The sequence below is a fragment of the Monodon monoceros genome, unplaced genomic scaffold (genome assembly GCF_005190385.1).
Source record: "Monodon monoceros isolate NGI ecotype Baffin Bay Population unplaced genomic scaffold, NGI_Narwhal_1 Super_Scaffold_4, whole genome shotgun sequence".
Taxonomy (NCBI): Eukaryota; Metazoa; Chordata; class Mammalia; order Artiodactyla; family Monodontidae; genus Monodon; species Monodon monoceros.
Window position 1 is genome coordinate 9,433,418 of NW_021703781.1, and position 21,127 is coordinate 9,454,544.

A 21,127-nucleotide genomic window follows, 5' to 3' on the forward strand; every position below is an offset into this window, starting at 1 on the left:
GTGATTTGTGAATGATGATTTTAATAGTAGTTCTTGCCACATTAGAGGAATTGGAGTATCCTGTTAGAGATGTTCTGCAGACACATAAAACACAGAATGCTGAGTGAGCAAAAGATGCTGAAGATACAAAGTTACTAAAACCTGATGTCTTAGATATAGGTTATTTTATTATTTGAAGATCCAATTTGACAATTTGGTAAATTTAGTCCTTTTATATACAATTATGGTGATTATTAAAATATGTCACGTTGTCTCCATTTTACTTGCTACTTTGTATTTATCACAGTTTTACTACTTTTATTGTACCTTTCTTTCTTTGTTTTAGACTGATATTTTTTAATCTTTTCCACTTTTTTCTCTTTACAACTTTCGAGGTTATACATACCTGTTTCTCCACTTTAGGTGGCTGTCCATTAAATTCTGTCATTAATATTTAACTTAAAATCTAAGGTGATTCTATAACCTGAACCTCTTTTTCTGAATAAGAGAAGAGTCAAATGCCATTTGATCACCTCCCAACTCAATTATGCAACTATTTTTTAGTTTATCATAGTGTCTTTTTTAGCCTTACAAATTAGATATAATGATTCTATCCACATGTTGTTTAGACTTAGCTATAAATTTCCTAATTTCTTATAACTTACCACTCCTCTCATCTCAAGCACTCTTCTGGATTTCATTTTCTCTCTTCCTGCAGTATTTCTATTTTAATTTTACTAACAAAATTATACAATAAAAGATTGTTCCTATAATTTATTTCAGGACCAATCCAAATTTAATCATACACTCTGACAAAGACTCTCTCCTTGACTAAATTTTAGTTAAGCTCCTCTGAGACTTATTCTTGACTAGGTCTTGACCTTGGCCTTTCATGTCTGTCTCTACTGAGCAGTTTCAGCAAGAAACCTTGTCAGTCTAGTGACAATCTCCTCACCCTTGATATCTCCTCACCCATAAGTTCCTCATGCTCCAACCATGATTTATAAACCCTTGGCCTGCATTTAGCAAGAATTCTGTTAGGCCAGTTTAGCAAGAATATCCCTACCCTTGATGTCTCCTCTTAGTAATTTTCTATTCACTTACCCCTTCACTCTGCTTGTTGGCTACAAATCCCCAGCTGCCTTTGCTGTATTTGGAGTTGAGCTCAGTTTTATTGAAACTTTATCCCTCTATTTCAATAGTTACTGAATAAAATCTATATTGCCTTTAACTAGTATCTGGCTTTATTTCTCTTTGACAACTCTCATCTTTTAAAAAATAGCTTCCTGAGTTCATTATTCTAGATTGACAAATATTTTTTGCTTCAATTTAGATGTCTCTGGCAATGTCTCCTTCCTTAGGCAGTAACCTGATTTTCTCTCTGGCTGCTATTAAGATCCAGTGTTCTTAAGTATATATTACTTTTTATTTATCCTGCTTGGTGTGCGTTTTGTGTCCACATATGTGGTCTTACTGAAGGATTTCTGGAAAATTCTAAGCTATTATTGCTTCAAATATTGCTTCTCCGTTCTTCTTTCTGCTTCTTGTGATCCAATGATTCATGTTATATCTGTCTTCTCATCCCTATCCTATACATCTTTGAACGTACTGACCTATTTTCCTTCTCCTGTCATCCTATACTTGGACTGTGTCATTTATTTAGTGGTATTTTCTAGTAAAGTCTCTTCAGCTGCATCTAATCTGGTACTTAATCCATTTTTTAGAATTTCAACAACTTATTTTTAGTTCTAAAAATTCTAATGGGTTATTCAACAATCTGCCTAGCTATTTAGACATTCTTTCTTCCTTACTGATTTTATTTCATCTTTTATTTCTTTGAATGGATGCTTTACCCTTAACTATCTAAAAAAGCCATTATCTTAATTAACAGGTGTTGGAAAATATATTTTGTTATTTCTGCTTAATCTCACGAACAATATATTTCTTTAAGTTTTTTTTAAGCTCATATTTAATAAGTGAGAATCCTAATGTCCTGTATTGAGGGTGCTTTTCCTTAAGAGAGAACTCATTTTCTTTTGCTTAAAGCAAGCTACCAATCTGAGATGAATTTAGCCAACAATCTGGATCCCCTAGTAGGGGAGTATAGGGGGACAGGAGTAGAAGATAAATACTCTATACTCAGAGAAGGAGCAGAGAACCCATCTTGGGCCCAAAATCCGTAATTGATACAAAAGTAGAAGTCTCTTACCACTGAAGACCACTGAAGAAAAGGGAGGTACGCTGAGGAAACCCCACTACTGAGGCCCAGGCTCACACCTAAAACTGAAGCTGGATCAGAACAACAAAGAACACCCTTGCCCCCACCAGAAGTACAGCATGAAGTAACAAGTAGTAGCAGCTCACTGCTGGAGGAAGAGCAAGAGCAGAAAGATAAACCTTTGTAATACAGCTTTTGGGAGGACAGCTAAAAGCTGAAAATGGAGCACAAATACTGAGAAAATTCTCCTGATGTGAAAGATCCAAGAACCACGGAATAATATCAAACACAGCCACATATAAGTAACTGGAGTCGCAGAAAAAAAAGGTAGAAAAGATGAAAGACATCAAACCATGTATTTGAGAAGCTGAGAAAACAACAAAAAAGAAAAATACAGACAAAACAAAGCTAAACCTAGAAACATCAGAGCCAAACAGTTGAAAACCAAAGATAAAAAAAGTCTTGGGGCTTCCCTGGTGGCGTGGTGGTTGGGAGTCTGCCTGCTGATGCAGGGGACGCAGGTTCGTGCCCCAGTCTGGGAGGATCCTGCATGCCGTGGAGCAGCTGGGCCCGTGAGCCATGGCTGCTGAGCCTGCGCGTCCGGAGCCTGTGCTCCGCAACGAGAGAGGCCATAGCAGTGAGAGGCCCGCGTACCGCAAAAAAAAAAAAAAAAAAAAAAGTCTTGGAGGCAGCTAGAAAAACCAGAACATTAAATACAGAAGAACAAAGGAGGAAGTAAGAGTGTAAGCCAGAAGACAGTGGATCAGCTCTTTAAAGTAAGGACAGAAAAAAAAGTGCCAATCCAGAAATCTGCACTCAGAGAAATTCTATGCTTCACAAATGAAGATTAAATAAAGGCCTTTTTAGACAAATAAAAGCTGAGAAAATTAACTGTCAACAGGGATTCCCTGGTGGCGCAGTGGTTAAGAATCTGCCTGCCAGTGCAGGGGACACGGGTTCGAACACGGGTCCCACGTGCCACAGAGCAACTAAGCCCGTGTGCCACAACTACTGAGGCTGCACTCCAGAGCCCATGAGCCACAACTACTGAGCCCGCATGTCACCACTGCTGAAGCCCACGTGCCTAGAGCCCATGCTCCGCAACAAGAGAAGCCACCACAGTGAGAAGCCTGCACTGTGAAGTGAAGAGTAGCCCCCACTTGCTGCAACTAGAGAAAGCCCACACGCAGCAATGAAGACCCAACACAGACAAAAATAAAATAAATAAATTTACAAAAAATAACTAACTGCCAACAGACCTGTGTTACACGTAGTACTAAAGGAAGTACTGGAGAGAGTAAGATAAACAAAGAAATAGAGTGCTGAACATGGTTTTTAAAAAGGTAAATAAAAGACTTTTTAATCACTTTCAAAGATGATTGACTGTCTCAAGCAAAAATATTAATTATACATTGTGGGGTTTCTAAGTAAAAATGTATGGCTACCACATCACATAAAGTGGGAGAAGGTGACAGGAGTATATTGTTATAAGACTGTAAGACCACATGTAGAATAGTATACTTAGACTGTGATAAACTGAAGATGTATACAGTGTACCACAGGGCAACCACTTAAAAGATAAATTAAGACAGAGGTATTACTAATAAGTAAATAGTAGAGATAAAACAAACAAAAAACTCAATCCAAAAGAGATTTTTTTTTTTTCTGCACCAGGCGGCTCACGGAATCTTAGCTCCCTGACCAGGGATCAAACCTGGACCCTCAGCAGTGAAAGTGCAGAATCCTAACCACTGGACTGCCAAGGAATTCCCCAAAAGAGATTTTAAAAAGGAAAAAAGGGGGAGAAAAGGATAGATGAGACAAATAGGAAACAACCGTGAAATAAATTTGAATCCAAACATACAAAAATTATGTTAAATTTAAGTGGTCAAAATACTCCAATTAAAAAGTAGAGGTTTTCACATTAGATAAAAAAGACCCAAACATATGCTATCTGTATGAAATCCACTTTAAATATAAAAGAATGGGAAAAGGTATACCATGGAAACATTAACTAAAAGAAAGCTGGAGTAACTATAATAATATCAAAGTAAACTTTAAAACAGAGAGTTCTCTCAGGGATAGAGAGACATTACATAATCATAAAAGGATCAATCCATCAAGAGGACATAAAGATCCTAATATGTATGCATCTAATAATTCTTCAAAATTCATAAAGCAGAAACCAATAGAACTGAAAAGGAGAAATAAACAAATGCAAAATTATAGCTAGAGACTTCAATACTGCTCTCTCAATGTGTCACAGACAGAGCTTTTAAGTGTTATACCCCGATCCCATTTTCCCATTGCCATGTGATTTTTAATATACTATTTTGCATAAAACAATGATTTTTAAGGAATGCACACATCCTGTTTTAACAGAATTCACTGTATTACTATATTCCTTTCCATGTTTTTAGCCTCCCCTTATCAAGAGATATAGCCTTTCTGTGTTGCTCAGATTTGTAACTGTTAAGGTCTGCACATCCTAACTAATTGCTATCAAGTAAGTTTTTGCTTTAAATTCTGTGTTCTAGGATCATCCACTAAGATAACATGTATGTTTATTTCCCCACATATAGGCGTCTGTGAGGGGTTTTTTTCCACAGATGGCAAGTCTCTCTTTTCTTACTTGTCAGAGAAACAATAGTGCTACTGAAAAACATGGCTTATGTGTCTATTTCCACACGTAGCCTTAGTATGTCTGATTTGCAGAACCAAATTGTATCCAAAAAGGCTCCAGCTATCCTGTGCCCAACATTGTAGTTAATCTAAACATTTAGGTTTCACACCTCAGAGCGTTTACTTTGTCCCTGATAAGTACTTTGTCAATTCCTTTTAGTGTCAGAAATGCTTTTGTTTTTTATCCATCTGCTGATACATACACTCCTGCTTGATTTTTTCAGTGATTTTGCAGCTTCTATATTTGTACTGATGTGGGACTTTAGATGTTCTCTAGTGTTATTAAATGGAGTTTATATTGCTCACTTACTTTAATGTTTCTGGATGATTTGCAGGCAGGGATAGAGACAATGCTGACTTCACACATTCTTCTTTGAAGAAGTTCACTCTGTCCTTTAAACACTGTCTTCTCTTGGCTACAGGACACCACATTCTGTTTCCCCCTAATCTCCAAACTGCTGCTTCTCTTTTTTCTGCTGAGTCATCTCATTCTCATGGCTTCTGAAAGGTAGTGTCCCAGGGTACAGCCTTCAGGCCTCTCAAATCTGTGCATTCCTTCTCCTAAGGAGAGATGTTATCTAATCCCTTAGCTTTAAATACTGCATTTTAAAACTTTAAATATTGCCATGGCTGATAATTTCCAAATAAATATCTCCAACCTGGACTCTCCCCTAATCTACCTCTGCTTATATACATACCCATATGTTTATTCACAACTTGCATATTTTATAATCACCTGAAATTTGGTATATGCAATTTAAACTCCTAATAACTCCTCCCAAATTGTTTCTCTCCAATTTTCCCAATCTTGGCAATTGGTGCCCATTCATCCAATTTTTCTGGATGAAATCCCTGGAGTCTTTCTTGACTCGTCTCTTTCTCTCACATTCCTTGCCCAATTCAAGAGCAAATCTTATAGGTCCCACCTTCAAACTAAATCCAGAAGTCAATCACTTTTATTCTTCCTCACTACTTCCAACCAAGGGTAAGCTACCATCACATTTACAGAGATTAAAATACTATTCTGACTGATGTTCCTGCTTTCAGCCCTCTGCCCTCAATAGTATTTTCTTTGCTCAGCAGCCAGAGAAATCAATTTAAAAAAACATATCAGCATATGTTGCTTACTGGGTTAAATTATACCAATGGCTTCTCATCTCACTCAGAATAAAATCAAAGTCCTTATCGTGGTCCAAATGGCACCACATAATTTCAGCTCCCATTACCTCTACAATGCCAACTCTTTCTACCCTTCACTCACTCATTTCCCCCAATCCACAGTCATATTTATGTGTCCTCAAAAACACCAAGTATATCCCTGCCTTGGTGGACTGACATTTGATGTCACCTCTGCCACCAAGACTCCCCATGATTCTCATCCTCATTTTATTCAAGTTGATAATATTAGAAAGGCCTTCTTGACCTCCTTTCTAAAATAAAATACTCCATCATTCTTAACCTTTTCTAATTTCCTAGCTATTTACTGGCACATTTAAGTGTATATATGTGTAATTGTTTGTTTCTTATCCTTCTCTCCCTATCAGAATGCAAGCTCCATGAGGTCAGGGGCAAAATTTAGTTCACTGATATATTTCCAACACCTAAAACCAGAGTAATGAACGTAGGTACTCAATATCTGTTGAATGAAAAAACGGGGGCAGGGCGGGGGAGTCAAGATGGCATACTAGGAGGATGTGGAATTCACGTCTCCTCACAACTAGGGCACCTACCAGGCACCAGTGGGGGACCGCAGACACCTAAGGGGCCAGAAGTAACCCCCAGTGACTGGGTAGGACATGGGGCTTGGGGGGAGTAAAGGGGGAGGAGAAGTGGAGGCGGCAGAAAACTGGCGCTCCTGAGGGGTGGCTGGGGAAGGGGAAGTGATACCACGCGGGAAGGAGAAATTTGGGGAACCAATGGGACGGCAGAGGATCAAAAGGGAGCGTGGCCAGGTTTCCCCTGCCCACTTGGACCCCCAGGAATCTGCTGAGATCCCGGGCCTGATCCTCTGCACACCCAGGCCTCCTCCAGCTGCCCAGATCCTGAGGGAGTGGGTGGGGGGAAAAGGGGAGCAAAAGTAAAGGCTGGACCTCTGGGACCGGCACCCCTGAAGGGTGGCTGGGGGAGGGAAGGAGTTCCTACACCCAGCAGAACCCACCCACGCTTAGCGGTCCAGTGGCTACGGGGAAGATGGTGGGGGAGGGGCATGAAGGAATGGAGGGGAATGGGGCCAGCGCTTTCCCTGCCCACTTAGGCACGGGGGAGCCTCTTGGGCTCCAGGGCCTAATCCTCTGCCCTCGGAGCCTCCCTCCTGCCGTGCAGAGCCCAAGCCCTGCCCCTGCACCCCCACCCGGGGCCCCACCTCTGCACTCGGAGACCCCCTCTGAGACCCCCTCCAACGGGCTGGGCCTAAACCCTGCCCAGGCACCCTCACTCAGGGCCCTGCCTCCAAACTCTGGAACTCTACATTCCAGAGGCCCTCCTTTCCACCTGCTGCCTCTCCCCTTCTAAGCAGGTCCGAAGCAGAGGCCCCACCCCACACTCAAACGTCACCCCATCTATGCCCCACCCCACACTTGAACGTCAGCCCGCCAAGGCCCTACCCCATACTCAAACATCACTCCCCCACCTGCCTAGGGCCTGCCCCACCCAAAATCCCACCCCTGCCTAAGTTACAACCCCTGCCTAAACTCTGCCCCCAGAGTCGAGGCTTTTTTTTTTTTCTTTTTTCCTCTTTTAGACTGGGGTTCTGTTTTACCTTGTTGATTCTTTTATATTTTTATTTTTCCTAATAAGTCTTTTATTTTTCTAATTTTATTTTATTTTTTATACTTTGTTAGTGATCTCTCCTTTTGGCTTGTTCCCCACCCCACCCCCTTTTTTTTTTCTGTTGTGGTTTTATTTTACCTTGCTGCAGTTGTTTCAATTACAGTTTTAGTTTTCCTAATATATTTTTTACCTTTCTAATTTTATTTTGTTTTTTATTCTTTGATATTATACTGCTCCTTTTTTTCTTTCTTTCCTTCTTTTTTTTTAACCGCGCCACGAAGCTTGCGGGATCTTGGTTCCCAGTCCAGAGGTCGGGCCCGAGCTCCTGTGGTGGGAGCTCTGAGTTCAAACTGCTGGACTAACAGTGAATATCAGACCCCAGGGAATATCAATCAGAGTGAGGCCTCCCAGAGGTCTTCAGCTCAGCACCAAGACCAAGCTCTATCCAACTGCCTGCAAATTCCATTGCTGGGCATCTCAGGCCAAACAACCAGTAAGACAGGAATACAGCACCACCCATCAAAAAAAAAAAAAAAGAAAAATGAAACAACAAAAAAATGTGTTACAGACGAAGGAGCAAGGTAAAAACCTACAAGACCAAATAAATGAAGATGAAATAGGCAACCTACCTGAAGAAGAATTCAGAGTAATGATAGTAAATATGATGCAGAATCTCAGAAACAGAATGGAGAAAATACAAGAAACATTTCACAGGATCTAGAAGAACTAAAGAGCAAACAAACAGTAATGAACAACACAATTACTGAAGTTAAAAATACTCTAGAAGGAATCAATAACAGAATACCTGAGGCAGAAGAATGGATAAGTGAGCTGTAAGATAAAATGGTGGAAATAACTCCCAGGGAGCAGAATAAAGAAAAAAGAATGAAAAGAATTGAGGACAGTCTCAGAGACGTCTGGGACAACACTAAACGCACCAACATTCGAATTTTACGGGTCCCAGAAAAAGAAGAGAAAAAGAAAGGGTCTGAGAAAATATTTGAAGAGATTATAGTCGAAAACTTCCTTAACATGGAAAAGGAAATAGTCCATCAAGTCCAGGAAGTACAGAGAGTCCCATACAGGATAAACCCAAAGAGAAACACGCTGGGACACACATTAATCAAACTATCAAAAATTAAATACAAAGAAAAAGTATTAAAGCAGCAAGTGAAAAGCAACAAATAACATACAAGGGAATCTCAATAAGGTTAACAGCTGATTTTTCAGCAGAAACTCTGCAAGCCAGAATGGAGTGGCAGAACATATTTAAAGTGATGAAAGAGAAAAACCAACAACCAAGATTACTCTACCCAGCAGGGATCTCATTCAGATTCAATGGAGAAATTAAAACCTTTACAGAGGAGCAAACGTTAAGAGAATACAGCACCACCAAACCAGCTTTACAACAAATGCTAAAGAAACTTCTCTAGGCAGGAAACACAAAAGAAGGAAAAGACCTACAATAACAAACCCAAAACAATTAAGAAAATGGTAATAGCAACATGCATATAGAAAATTACCTTAAATATAAATGGATTAAAGGCTCCAACCAAAAGACACAGCTGGCTGAATGGATACAAAAACAAGACCGGTATATATGCTGTCTACAAGAGACCCATTTCAGACCTATGGACACATACAGACTGAAAATGAGGGGATGGAAAAAGACATTCCATGTAAATGGAAATCAAAAGAAAGCTGGAGTAGCAATTATCATATCAGACAAAATAGACTTTAAAATAAAGACAATTACAAGAGACAAGGATACTACATAATGATCAAGGGATCAATCCAAGAAGAAGATATAACAATTGTAAATATTTATGCACCCAACATAGGAGCACCTCAATACATAAGGCAAATGCTAACAGCCATAAAAGGGGAAATCGACAGTAACACAATAATACTAGGGGACTTTAACACCCCACTTTCACCAATGGACAGATCATCTAAAACGAAAATAAATAAGGAAACACAAGCTTTAAATGACACATTAAAAGTTGGACTTAATTGATACTTATAGGACATTCCATCAGAAAACAACAGAATAAAACAACAGAGTGCTTCTTCTCAAGCACTCATGGAATATTCTCCAGGATAGACCATATCTTGGGTCACAAATCAAGCCTTGGTAAATTTAAGAAAATTGAAATCATATCAAGTATCTTTTCCGACCACAATGCTATGAGACTAAATATCAATTACAGGAAAAAAACTGTAAAAAATACAAACATGTGGGGTTCCAAGGTGGTGCAGTGGTTAAGAATCTGCCTGCCAATGCAGGGGACACGGGTTCGAGCCCTGGTCCAGGAAGATCCCACAGGCCACGGAAAACCTAAGCCCATGCACCACAACTACTGAGCTGGCGCTCTACAGCCCGCAAGCCAAAACTACTGAAGCCCGTGCGCCTAGAGCCTGTGCTCTGCAGCAAGAGAAGCCACCGCAATGAGAAGCCTGTGAACCGCAACGAAGAGTAGCTCCTTCTAACCGCAACAACAGAAAGCCCATGCAGCAACGAAGACCCAATGCAGCCAAAAATAAATAAATAGATTAATTAATTAATTAAAAAATACAAACACATGGAAGCTAAACAATATGCTACTAAATAACCAAGAGATCACTGGAGAAATCAAAGAGGAAATCAAAAAATACCTAAAAATAAATGACAGTGAAAACACGACGACCGAAAACCTATGGGATGCAGCAAAAGCAGTTCTATGAGGGAAGTTTATAGCAATACAATCCTACCCCAAGAAAAAAGAAAAATCTCAAATAAACAACCTAACCTTACATCTAAAGCAATTAGAGAAAGAAGAAGAAAAAACCCCCAAAGTTAGCAGAAGGAAAGTAATCATAAAGATCAGACCAGAAATAAATGAAAAAGAAATGAAGGAAACGATAGCAAAGATAAATAAAACTAAAAGTGGTTCTTTAAGATAAACAAAATTGATAAACCATTAGCCAGACTTATCAAGAAAAAAAGGGAGAAGACTCAAATCAACAGAATTAGAAATGAAAAAGGAGAAGTAACAACTGACACTGCAGATATACAAAGGATCATGAGACATTAGTACAAGCAACTATATGCTAATAAAATGGACAACCCGGAAGAAATGGACAAATTCTTAGAAAAGCACAACCTTCTGAGACTGAACCAGGAAGAAATAGAAAATATAAGCCAATCACAAGCACTGAAATTGAAACTTTTATTAAAAATCTTCCAACAAACAAAAGCCCAGGACCAGATGGCTTCACAGGAGAATTCTACCAAATATTTAGAGAAGAGTTAACACCTATCCTTCTAAAACTCTTCCAAACTATAGCAGAGGGAGGAACACTCCCAAACTCATTCTACGAGGCCACCATCATCCTGATAGCAAAACCAGACAAGGATATAACAAAAAAAGAAAACTACAGGCCAATATCACTGATGAACATAGATGCAAAAATCCTCAACAAAATACTAGCAAACAAATCCAACAGCACATTAAAAGGATCATACACCATGATCACGTGGGGTTTATCCCACGAATGCAAGGATTTTTCAATATACACAAATCAATCAATGTGATACACCATATTAACAAACTTAAGGATAAAAACCATATGATCATCTCAATAGATGCAGAAAAAGCTTTTGACAAAATTCAACACTCATTTATGATAAAAACCCTCCAGAAAGTAGGCATAGAGGGAACCTACCTCAACATAATAAAGGCCATATATGACAAACCCACAGCCAACATCATTCTCAATAGTGAAAAACTGAAAACATTTCCGCTAAGATCAGGAACAAGACAAGGTTGCCCACTCTCACTGCTATTATTCAACATAGTTTTGGAAGTTATAGCCACAGCAATCAGAGAAGAAAAAGAAATAAAAGGAATCCAAATCGGAAAAGAAGTAAAACTGTCACTGTTTGCAGATGACATGATACTATACATAAAGAACCCTAAAGATGCTACCAGAAAACTACCAGAGCTAATCAATGAATTGGGTAAAGTAGCAGGATACAAAATTAATGCACAGAAATCTCTTGCATTCCTATACACTAATGATGAAAAATCTGAAAGTGAAATTAAGAAAACACTCCCATTTACCATTGCAACAAAAAGAATAAAATATCTAGAAATAAACCTACCTAAGGAGACAAAAGACCTATATGCAGAAAACTGTAAGATACTGATGAAAGAAATTAAAGATGATACAAACAGATGGACAGATATACTATGTTCTTGGATTGGAAGAATCAATATTGTGAAAATGACTATACTACCCAAAGCAATCTACAGATTCAATGCAATCCCTATCAAACTACCACTGGCATTTTTCACAGAACTAGAACAAAAATTTTCGCAATTTGTATGGAAACAGAAAATATCCCGAGTAGCCAAAACAATCTTGAGAAGAAAAATGGAGCTGGAAGAATCAGACTCCTGGACTTCAGACTATACTACAAAGTTACACTAATCAATACAGTATCATACTGGCACAAAAACAGAAATATAGATCAGTGGAACAGGATAGAAAGCCCAGAGATAAAACATGCACATATGGTCACCTTATCTTTGATAAAAGGCTAGAGTATAAAATGGAGAAAAGACAGCCTCTTCAATAAGTGGTGCTGGGAAAAATGGAGAGCTACAGGTAAAAGAATGAAATTAGAACACTTCCTAACACTATACACAAAAATACACTCAAAATGGATTAAAGACCTAAATGTAAGGCCAGACACTATAAAACTCTTAGAGGAAAACATAGGCAGAACACTCTATGACATAAATCACAGCAAGATCCTTTTTGTCCCCCCTCCTAGAGAAATGGAAATAAAAACAAAAATAAACAAATGGGACCTAATGAAACTTAAAGGCTTTGGCAGAGCAAAGGAAACCATAAACAAGATGAAAAAACAACCCTCAGAATGGGAGAAAATATTTGCAAATGAAGCAACTGACAAAGGATTAATCTCCAAAATATAAAAGCAGCTCATGCAGCTCAGTATCAAAAAAACAAACAACCTAATCCAAAAATGGGCAGAAGACCTAAATAGACATTTCTCCAAAGAAGATATACAGATTGCCAACAAACACATGAAAATGTGCTCAACATCACTAATCATTAGAGAAATGCAAATCAAAACTACAATGAGGTATCACCTCACACCGGTCAGAATGGCAATCATCAAAAAATCTACAAACAATAAATGCTGGAGAGGGTGTGGAGAAAAGGGAACACTCTTGCCTTGTTGGTGGGAATGTAAATTGGTACAGCCACTATGGAGAACAGTATGGAGGCTCCTTAAAAAATTAAAAATAGAACAACCATATGACCCAGCAATCCCACTGCTGGGCATATACCCCGAGAAAACCATAATTCAAAAAGAGTCATGTACCACAATGTTCACTGCAGCTCTATTTACTATAGCCAGGACATTGAAGCAACCTAAATGCCCATCGACAGACGAATGGATAAAGAAGATGTGGTACATATATACAATGGAGTATTACTCAGCCATAAAAAAGAAGCAAAATTGAGTTATTTGTACTAAGGTGGATGGACCTACAGTCTGTCATACAGAGTGAAGTAACTCAGAAAGAGAAATATAAATACCATGTACTAACACATATATATGGAATCTAAAAGAAAAAAAAAAGGTTCTGATGAACCTAGGGGCAGGACAGGAATAAAGACTCAGCTGTAGAGGATGGACTTGAGGACGCTGGGAGGGTGAAGGGTAAGATGGGATGAAGCAAGAGAGTAGCATTGACATATATACACTATCAAACGTAAAATAGATAGCTAGTGGGAAGCAGTTGCATGGCACAGGGAGATCAGCTTGGTGCTTTGCAACCACCTAGAGGGATGGGATAAGGAAGGTGGGAGGGAGATGCAAGAGGGTGGGAATATGGGGATATACATATGCATAAAGCTGATTCACTTTGTCACACAGCAGAAACTAACACAACACTGTAAAGCAATTATACTCCAATAAAGATGTTAAAAGAAAAAATGAACACATGAGCAATACTTAAGATTAATAAGAATTCATACCTATCACCAGGTGTCCTTCTGTTTAATACAGCCTAACTCACCTGGGGAGCTCTGGCTTGGGGACTCTTCCTCTAATACCCATGGTTGCTCTCCTTGTTCCAACCTGAAGATCAGTTCTGGTTTAGGGATGCAATACCCTGTGAATGGGAAATGACATGGGAATTGCGCTAGGCTCATGGGCTTTACGGCTCCTGAAGAAAACAGAAAATGAAGCTTCAGGGACCAATTTCAATCTATTATTGGGATAAGAAAAATTCTTTATGGTGTTTTAGCAGTCCTTCTTATCACCCTGGATCTCAAGCCTAAGCATCTTCAAACTCAAAAAATTTCCACAGGTGTCAGCAACCAAGACAGGACATGCATACTAGGAATCTACATAGAAAACAATCCCTACCCACTGAGACGAGGTGACTATAGTTCTCCAGCATCACATCCCTGTACAGTGTCCTCTGAGCAGGGTCCAGCTGCTGCCACTCCTCCTGGGTGAAGTCCAAAGTCACATCCTCAAATGATAAGGATTCCTGAAATAGCACATTTGTGCTCAAATTTAAGTAATCAGAATTGAAAGACATGGAGAAGCTACATGAGAATGGTTATACTGTTCACTATTCAGAGTCAATCAAAATACATTTTGGGATGTCTACTTCTGCACTGTACTTGGTTGGACAGGGAGAAATCCTAACAGATATTCCCTACTAATTCCCTCCAGTTATTAATATAAGTTATTGATGCTTGCATGCCATAAAAACTATCCTATTTTGGGGGAATCTGAAGACAAAGCAATGTTACTGTTATCAAGAAGCATATAATCTGAAAAACAGACAAATATACAAGCATATAACTACAATAAGATGTTACTATTGTGAAAAGATGAGCAAAGTTGATTGCGGTTTCAAAGGGGACAAAAGTTCTATTCCTGCTATTAGGGTGGGTTTCACTGAGGAGGTAAAATTCTGAGTGGTTAAACAACATTAGAGTAACATTCATGAACCTGGGGCAACAGCATAACCATGGATACCTCTAAGAATAGTAGTTAAAGGAAAAGCAATTAGCACATAAGAGAGTACCATTTGGGACTATGATAAGATAAAGAGCTATGGAGTTATTCAGGGAGTGAGTTATTGAATACTTTTGGATATAACTCCTGTAGAATAGGGGTGTCCAAAATATCTGCTTACTCTTCCTTCTGGGAGACTTTTTATTTATTTATAAATTGTAAACTTATATTGTCAATCTATATATAAAATTTCATTCTTATTTTTTTAGATTAAAAAAATGTAGGTAGGCATCTGAGTATTTTCTTCCCATAACTGAACAGTCTCATACAATCTTCACTAAGAGTAGATTCTATCTCAAGAAACCCCTTTCTTTGCTCATCTAGAAGGAGCAACTCCTCAACCGTTAAAGTTTTATCAAGAGATTGGAGTAATTCAGTAATATCTTCAGGCTCCACTTCTAGTTGTAGTTCTCTTGCTATTTCTACCATACCTGCAATTACTTCCTCCACTGAAGTCTCAAACTCCTCAAAGTCATCCATGATGGCTGAAATCAGCTTCTTCAAAATGCCTGTTAATGTTGATACATAGACCTCTTCCGATGAATCACAAACATTCCTAATGGCTTCTAGAATGGTGAATCCTTTCCAGGTTTTTACTTTGCCAGATCCATCAGAGAAATCACTGTCTATGATAGCTATAGTGTTATGAAATGTATTTTTTAAATAACAAGACTTGAACATCAAAATCACTCCTTGACCCATGGGCTGCAGACGCTGTGTTATCAGGCATGAAAACATTATTAATCTCATTGTACATCTCCATCAGAGCTCTTGGGTGACCAGGTGCACTGTCAATGAACAGTAGTATTCTGAAAGGAATCTTTTTTTCTGAGCAGTAAGTCTCAATAGTAGGCTTAGAATATTCATCAAACCATGTTATAAACTGATGTGCTGTCATCCAGGCTCTGTTGTTCCATTTATAGAGCACAGGCAGAGCAGATTTAGCATAATTCTTAAGGGTCCTAGGACTTTGCAAATGGTAAATGAGCATCGGCTTCAACTTAAAGTCAACAGCTGCATTAGCCCCTAACAAGAGAATCAGCCTGTCCTTTGAAGCCAGGCATTGACTTCTCCTCTCTAGCCATGCAAGTCCTAGAGGGTATGTTCTTCCAATTTAAGGCTGTTTTGTCTACATTGAAAATCTGTTGTTTAGTGTAGCCATCTTCACTAATTATCTTAGCTAGATCTTCTAGATAACTTGCTATAGTTTCTACATCAGCACTTGCTGCTTCACCTTGCACTTTGATATTATGGAGACGTCTTCTTTCCTTAAACCTCATGAACCAGCCTCTGCTAGCTTCAGATGTTTCTTCTGCAGCTTTCCTCACCTCTCTCAGCCTTACATGGAATTGAAGAAAAGAGAATTAGGTCCTTGCTCTGGATTAGGCTTTGGTTAAGGAAATGTTGTAGCTGCTTTCATCTTCTATCCAGACCACTAAAACTTTCTCCATATCAGCAATAAGGCTGTTTCACTTTCTTATCATTTGTGTGTTTACTGGAGTAGCACTTTTAATTTCCTTCAAGAACTTTTCCTTTGCATTCACAACTTGACTAACAGTTTGGCGCAAGAGGCCTAGCTTTTGGTCTCTCTAGGCTTTCGGCATGCTTTCCTCACTAAGTTTAATCTAGCTTTTGATTTAAAGTGAGAGATGTGCGATTCTTCCTTTCACTTGAACACTTAAAGGCCATTGTAGAGTTATTAGTTTGCCTAATTTCAATACTGTTGTGTCTCAGGGAATACAGAGGCCCAAGGAGAGGGAAAGAGACTGGGGAACAGCTGGTTGGTGGAGCAGTCGAAACAGATACATTTAAGTTCACTATCTTATATGGGTGTGGTTTGTGGTGCCCCAAAACAATTACAATAGTAACATCAAAGATCACTGATCACAGATCACCATAACAAATATAATAATAATGAAAAAGTTTGAAATATTGTGAAAATTACCAAAATATGACAACAGACAAGAAGTGAGCAAATGCTTTTGGAACAATCTGCCAAAAGACTCGATGCAGATTTACCACAAACCTTCAATCTGTAAAAAAAATACAGTATCTGTGAAGTGCAGTAAAGCAAAGCACAATAAAACAAGGTACACCTGTATTATACATGACAATGAAAAATGGAAATGGCAAGCGTCTCTCAGTAAAGAAATGGAAAACTAAAATGTGGTATGGTCTCATAATAAAATATTATATGACATTAAAAATTTTAAATTTGGACCAATCTTAAGTACAATATTAAAATTTTTAAATCGGAGGTACAGTAACCTACATATCAAATGAGATAACTGACATAATTCTAAGAAGCATATAAAACAAAATATATATTCTTCCATGATACATACATTTCTGTCTACTTACACAAATAGAATGAGAAATTAATGTATATATATAAACGTATAAACATGTATATGAACAGTGAGTCAAGGATGAAAACCCAGCTGTGGTAGGCTGAATAATGGCCTAAGGATATTCATGTCCTAATCCTGGAACATGTGAATATTATTGTATACGGCAAGAGGGCCTTTGTAGATGTGATTAGCTAAGAATCCTGAAAAGAGAGCATCCTGGATTATCCAGGTGGACGCTAAGGATAATCAAAAGTGTCCTAATAAATAAGAAGGAGCCAGAAAGAGATGTAACTACAGAAGAGGAGAAGGCAATATAAAGAGTTAACTGAGACTGATGTGATATGCCTTGAAAATGGAGGAAGGTGCCACAACAGCTGAAAAAAGCAAGGAAACAGATTCTCCCACCAGAGCCCAGAAGGTACAAGTCCTGTCATCACCTTGTAAGATTAATTTGGACTTCCCTCTAACTTTGTGTTGGTTTAAACCATTAAATCTGTGGCAATTTGTTACAGCTGTAACAGGAAACTAATATACAGGGATACATTAATTGCCAGGAGTCAAAGTCCTTAATTGTTCTGAAGGAGACATCACTAGAGGGGAGAAGGAGGGCTGTATGAAGTTATAGGAGCTGCTAGTAGAGGCTGTGCAGAAGAGCAGGCAGTGGGGTCAAATGATGCAGAGAGGTCAAGTAACTCCAAAACTGCAACATATCATTGGTAACAGACTCTGACCAGGGAAAACAGCAGAGCACAGAACTCTCAGGGCCACATCCCTCCAAAGGAACACATAAAAACCTGGCAAAAACTATCAGAATCAACTTTAGCAGAACTCTGGAAAATAGACAAAGGTTACAACAATCAAGAGAATGATTAATCAAGAAAAATGCAACTGAAACCTGGTAGGAGGGATCTTGTGTTGTTTTAACTTACCCTTGCTTCGTCTCACCCTCTCAGGCTGTATTAGCTTGCTACGGTTGCCATAACAAAGTATACAGACTGAGTGGCTTAAACAACATAAGTTTATTATCTCACAGATCTGGAGGCTAGAAGTCCAAGATTAAGATGTCAGCAGGGCTGGTTCCTTCTGAGGGCTGTGAGATAAGAATCTATTCAAAGCCTTTCTCCTTGGCTTTCAGATGGCTGTCTTCTCCCTGTAACAACGTCTTGCTGCTATATGTAGCTCTGTGTCCAAATTTCCCTTTTATAAGGACACTAGTATTGGATTAGGGCCCACTCTAATGACCTCACTTTAACCTGACTACCTCTGTAAAGACCCTTTCTCCCAGTAAGATCATATTCTGAGATATCAGTGATTAGGACTTTAACATATAAATTTTCAGGAGACAGTTCAACCAGTAACATTTGGTCTTGAAGACGGACTCCAATATTCTTGGTGTAGATTCCTGGTGCCAGAGAGAGCAGAATGGAGCTGTTTCTCAACAATTGGGGTTGTTTGTTTTGAACTGTCTGGTGGAGACCTGAAAAGACTACAGCAGAATGCTCAGAACCTCTCACATCAGAGAAATGACTACATGAAGGGCATTTACTGAAAACATTTAAAGGCAAATGAACCAGCTGCTGCCACTGGGGCAAAGGACGTCAGCTGGAGCAAACAAAAGATATGTCAAAAAAGTCTGTGAAGAAAAGCTGGGGAGTGAAATACTTTGGGGCTTTGAAAAGTTTCCATATAGTCCTGGAAATCTAGAAGACCCACACATATCTAGGATGAGGCACATGTTCAAAAAAGACCTGACAAAATCCTAAGCTCTCAACTCTGGGTGACTATCAAGCTCTGTACAAATAAGAAGTGAGGGTGAGGGAAGAGTTTTAAACTGCCCAGTGTGGTGTTGAGGATATGCTCCAATACACACAAACCCTACAGTAAGGACTGGGGAGATTTTTAGTTTTGTTGACTCCAGGCACTTAAGGAAATCTCTGTTAAATCACTAGTTGAGCACTATGTAAATGGGACAGAGATTTCAGTAATGACATGCAACAAAGAAGACAGTCTTTACAAAAATAGTTTAGACATTTACAAAACAAACAAAAAACTATGCCTCACACAACAGTAACAACTCTGAGGGTTGGGGAGGAGATCTGATCTCTGAATTAACACATTATAATATTCAAAATGTCCAGTTTCACCAAAAAATTATAAGGCATTTAAATGAGAAAGTATAGCCCTTTAACAAGAAAAAAATTCACAGACACCTTCCCTGAGGAGGCCTAATCTTTGGATTTACTAGACAAAGATTATAAATCAATTGTCTTAAATAAGGTTAAAGAAGTAAAGGAACCATGGGGGGGAAATTAAAGGAAACCAGAAGAATGATGTTCCACCAACGAGAATATCAACAAATAGAAATCCTGAAGTTGAAAAGTACAAAAATTGAAATAAAAACTTCAGTAGAGGGTTCAATAGCAGATGTGAACAGATGGAAAAAAGAATCAGCAAACTAGAAGATAGGTAAACTGAAATTATACAGTTTGAGAAAGAAAAAAGAATAAAGAAAGATAAACAGAGCCTAAGAGACCTGTGGGACACCATCAAGCACACCAACATTTGCATATTGGGAGTACCAGAAGGAAAGTAAAAGACAGAAAAAATATTTGAAAAAATAAAAGCCAAAAACCTCCCAAAGTTGATGAAAGACATGAACCTACACATCCAAAAAGCTCAAGGAACTTCAAGTAAGATACGCACAAAGAGACCCACTAAAACACAGTATAATCAATTGTCAAAGATAAAGAGAATCTTGAAAGAAATAAGAGAGAAGTGACTCATCATGTACAGAAGATACTGAAAAGGAATATCCAATTTCTTATCAGAACCATGGAGAACAAAAGGCAGTGGCATGCATATTAAAGTGCTGAAAGAAAAACTTTCAATGAAGAAGTCTATATTCAAAAATACTGTTCTTCCAAACAAAGAGAAATTAAGCCATTCTCAGATAAACAAAAGCCGAGGGAGTTTGTTGCTAATAGACTTGTCCTTCAAGAAAACCTAAAGAGTCCTTCAGGATAAAATGAATGGAAGACACTAACTTAAAGCTAGTTAAAGAAATAAAGAACACCATTAAACTATAAAGGTAGGGACTTCCCTGGTGGTCCAGTGGGTAAGACTCTGCGCTCCCAATGCAGGGGGCTCAGGTTTGATCCTTGGTTGGGGAACTAGATCCCACATACATGCTGCAACTAAGAGTCCACATGCCGCAACTAAGGAGCCTGCATGCCACAACTAAGAAGTCCACATGCCACCACTAAAGGTCCCACATGCCCACATGCTGCAACTAAGACCCGGCACAGCCAAAATAAATAAATAAAATAAATAAACAAACAAACAAATAATTTTAAAAACTATAAAGGTATATGTGAAAGCCAATATTATTTTTTTTTTGGTTAATAACTCCTTTTTTTCTCTATCTAACTTAAAAGACAAAAGCATAAAACAATAATTACAAATCTATGGCACACGGATTAGATCCCTAGGGTTGCTATGACAAATTCCCACAAACTGGTGGTTTGTAATGAGAAATTTATCCTCTCATAGTTCTAGAGTCTAGACATCCAAAAGCAAGGTGTTAGCAAGGCCATGCTCCCTCTGGGACTCTAGACAGAAACTTTCCTTGCCTCCCCCTTATTTCTGATGGTGGCCAGCAATACTTGACATTCTCTGGATTGAAGCTGCATTACTCCAATCTCTGCTTCTGTCATCACATGGTGTTCTCCCTGTTTGTCTCTATCCTTCTGATACTGTGATACAGTAAGGAATATAGATATATTTTGGTCTTTGTCTCTGACAGGAGGAAGGAAATAATAAAGATTAGAGGAGAGACAAATAAGTGGGGGAAAAAAATAGAATGAACAAAACCAAAAGTGCTTCTCTAAAAAACAATCAACAAAACTGACAAACCTCTAGCTAGACTGACAAAGTAAAAAAGACTCAAAATATTAAAATCAGAAATGGAGACATTACTACCAACCTAACAGAAATAAAGAGGGTTATAAGACAATACTA

The 21,127-nt window shown here is 38.6% G+C and overlaps 1 protein-coding gene across 1 annotated transcript in view; it reads right to left on the reverse strand.

The window, feature by feature from the left end:
* LOC114908647 (zinc finger protein 33B-like) overlaps positions 1-21,127 on the reverse strand; it is a 36,146-nt gene that overhangs the window by 7,477 nt on the left and 7,542 nt on the right. Inside the window, exons 3-4 of the mRNA XM_029244997.1 lie at positions 14,097-14,223; positions 13,744-13,839 (exon numbers count right to left, since the gene is read on the reverse strand). Of these exons, the coding sequence (XP_029100830.1) occupies positions 13,744-13,839; positions 14,097-14,223 (223 nt within the window). The remainder of the gene's footprint in view (positions 1-13,743; positions 13,840-14,096; positions 14,224-21,127) is intronic.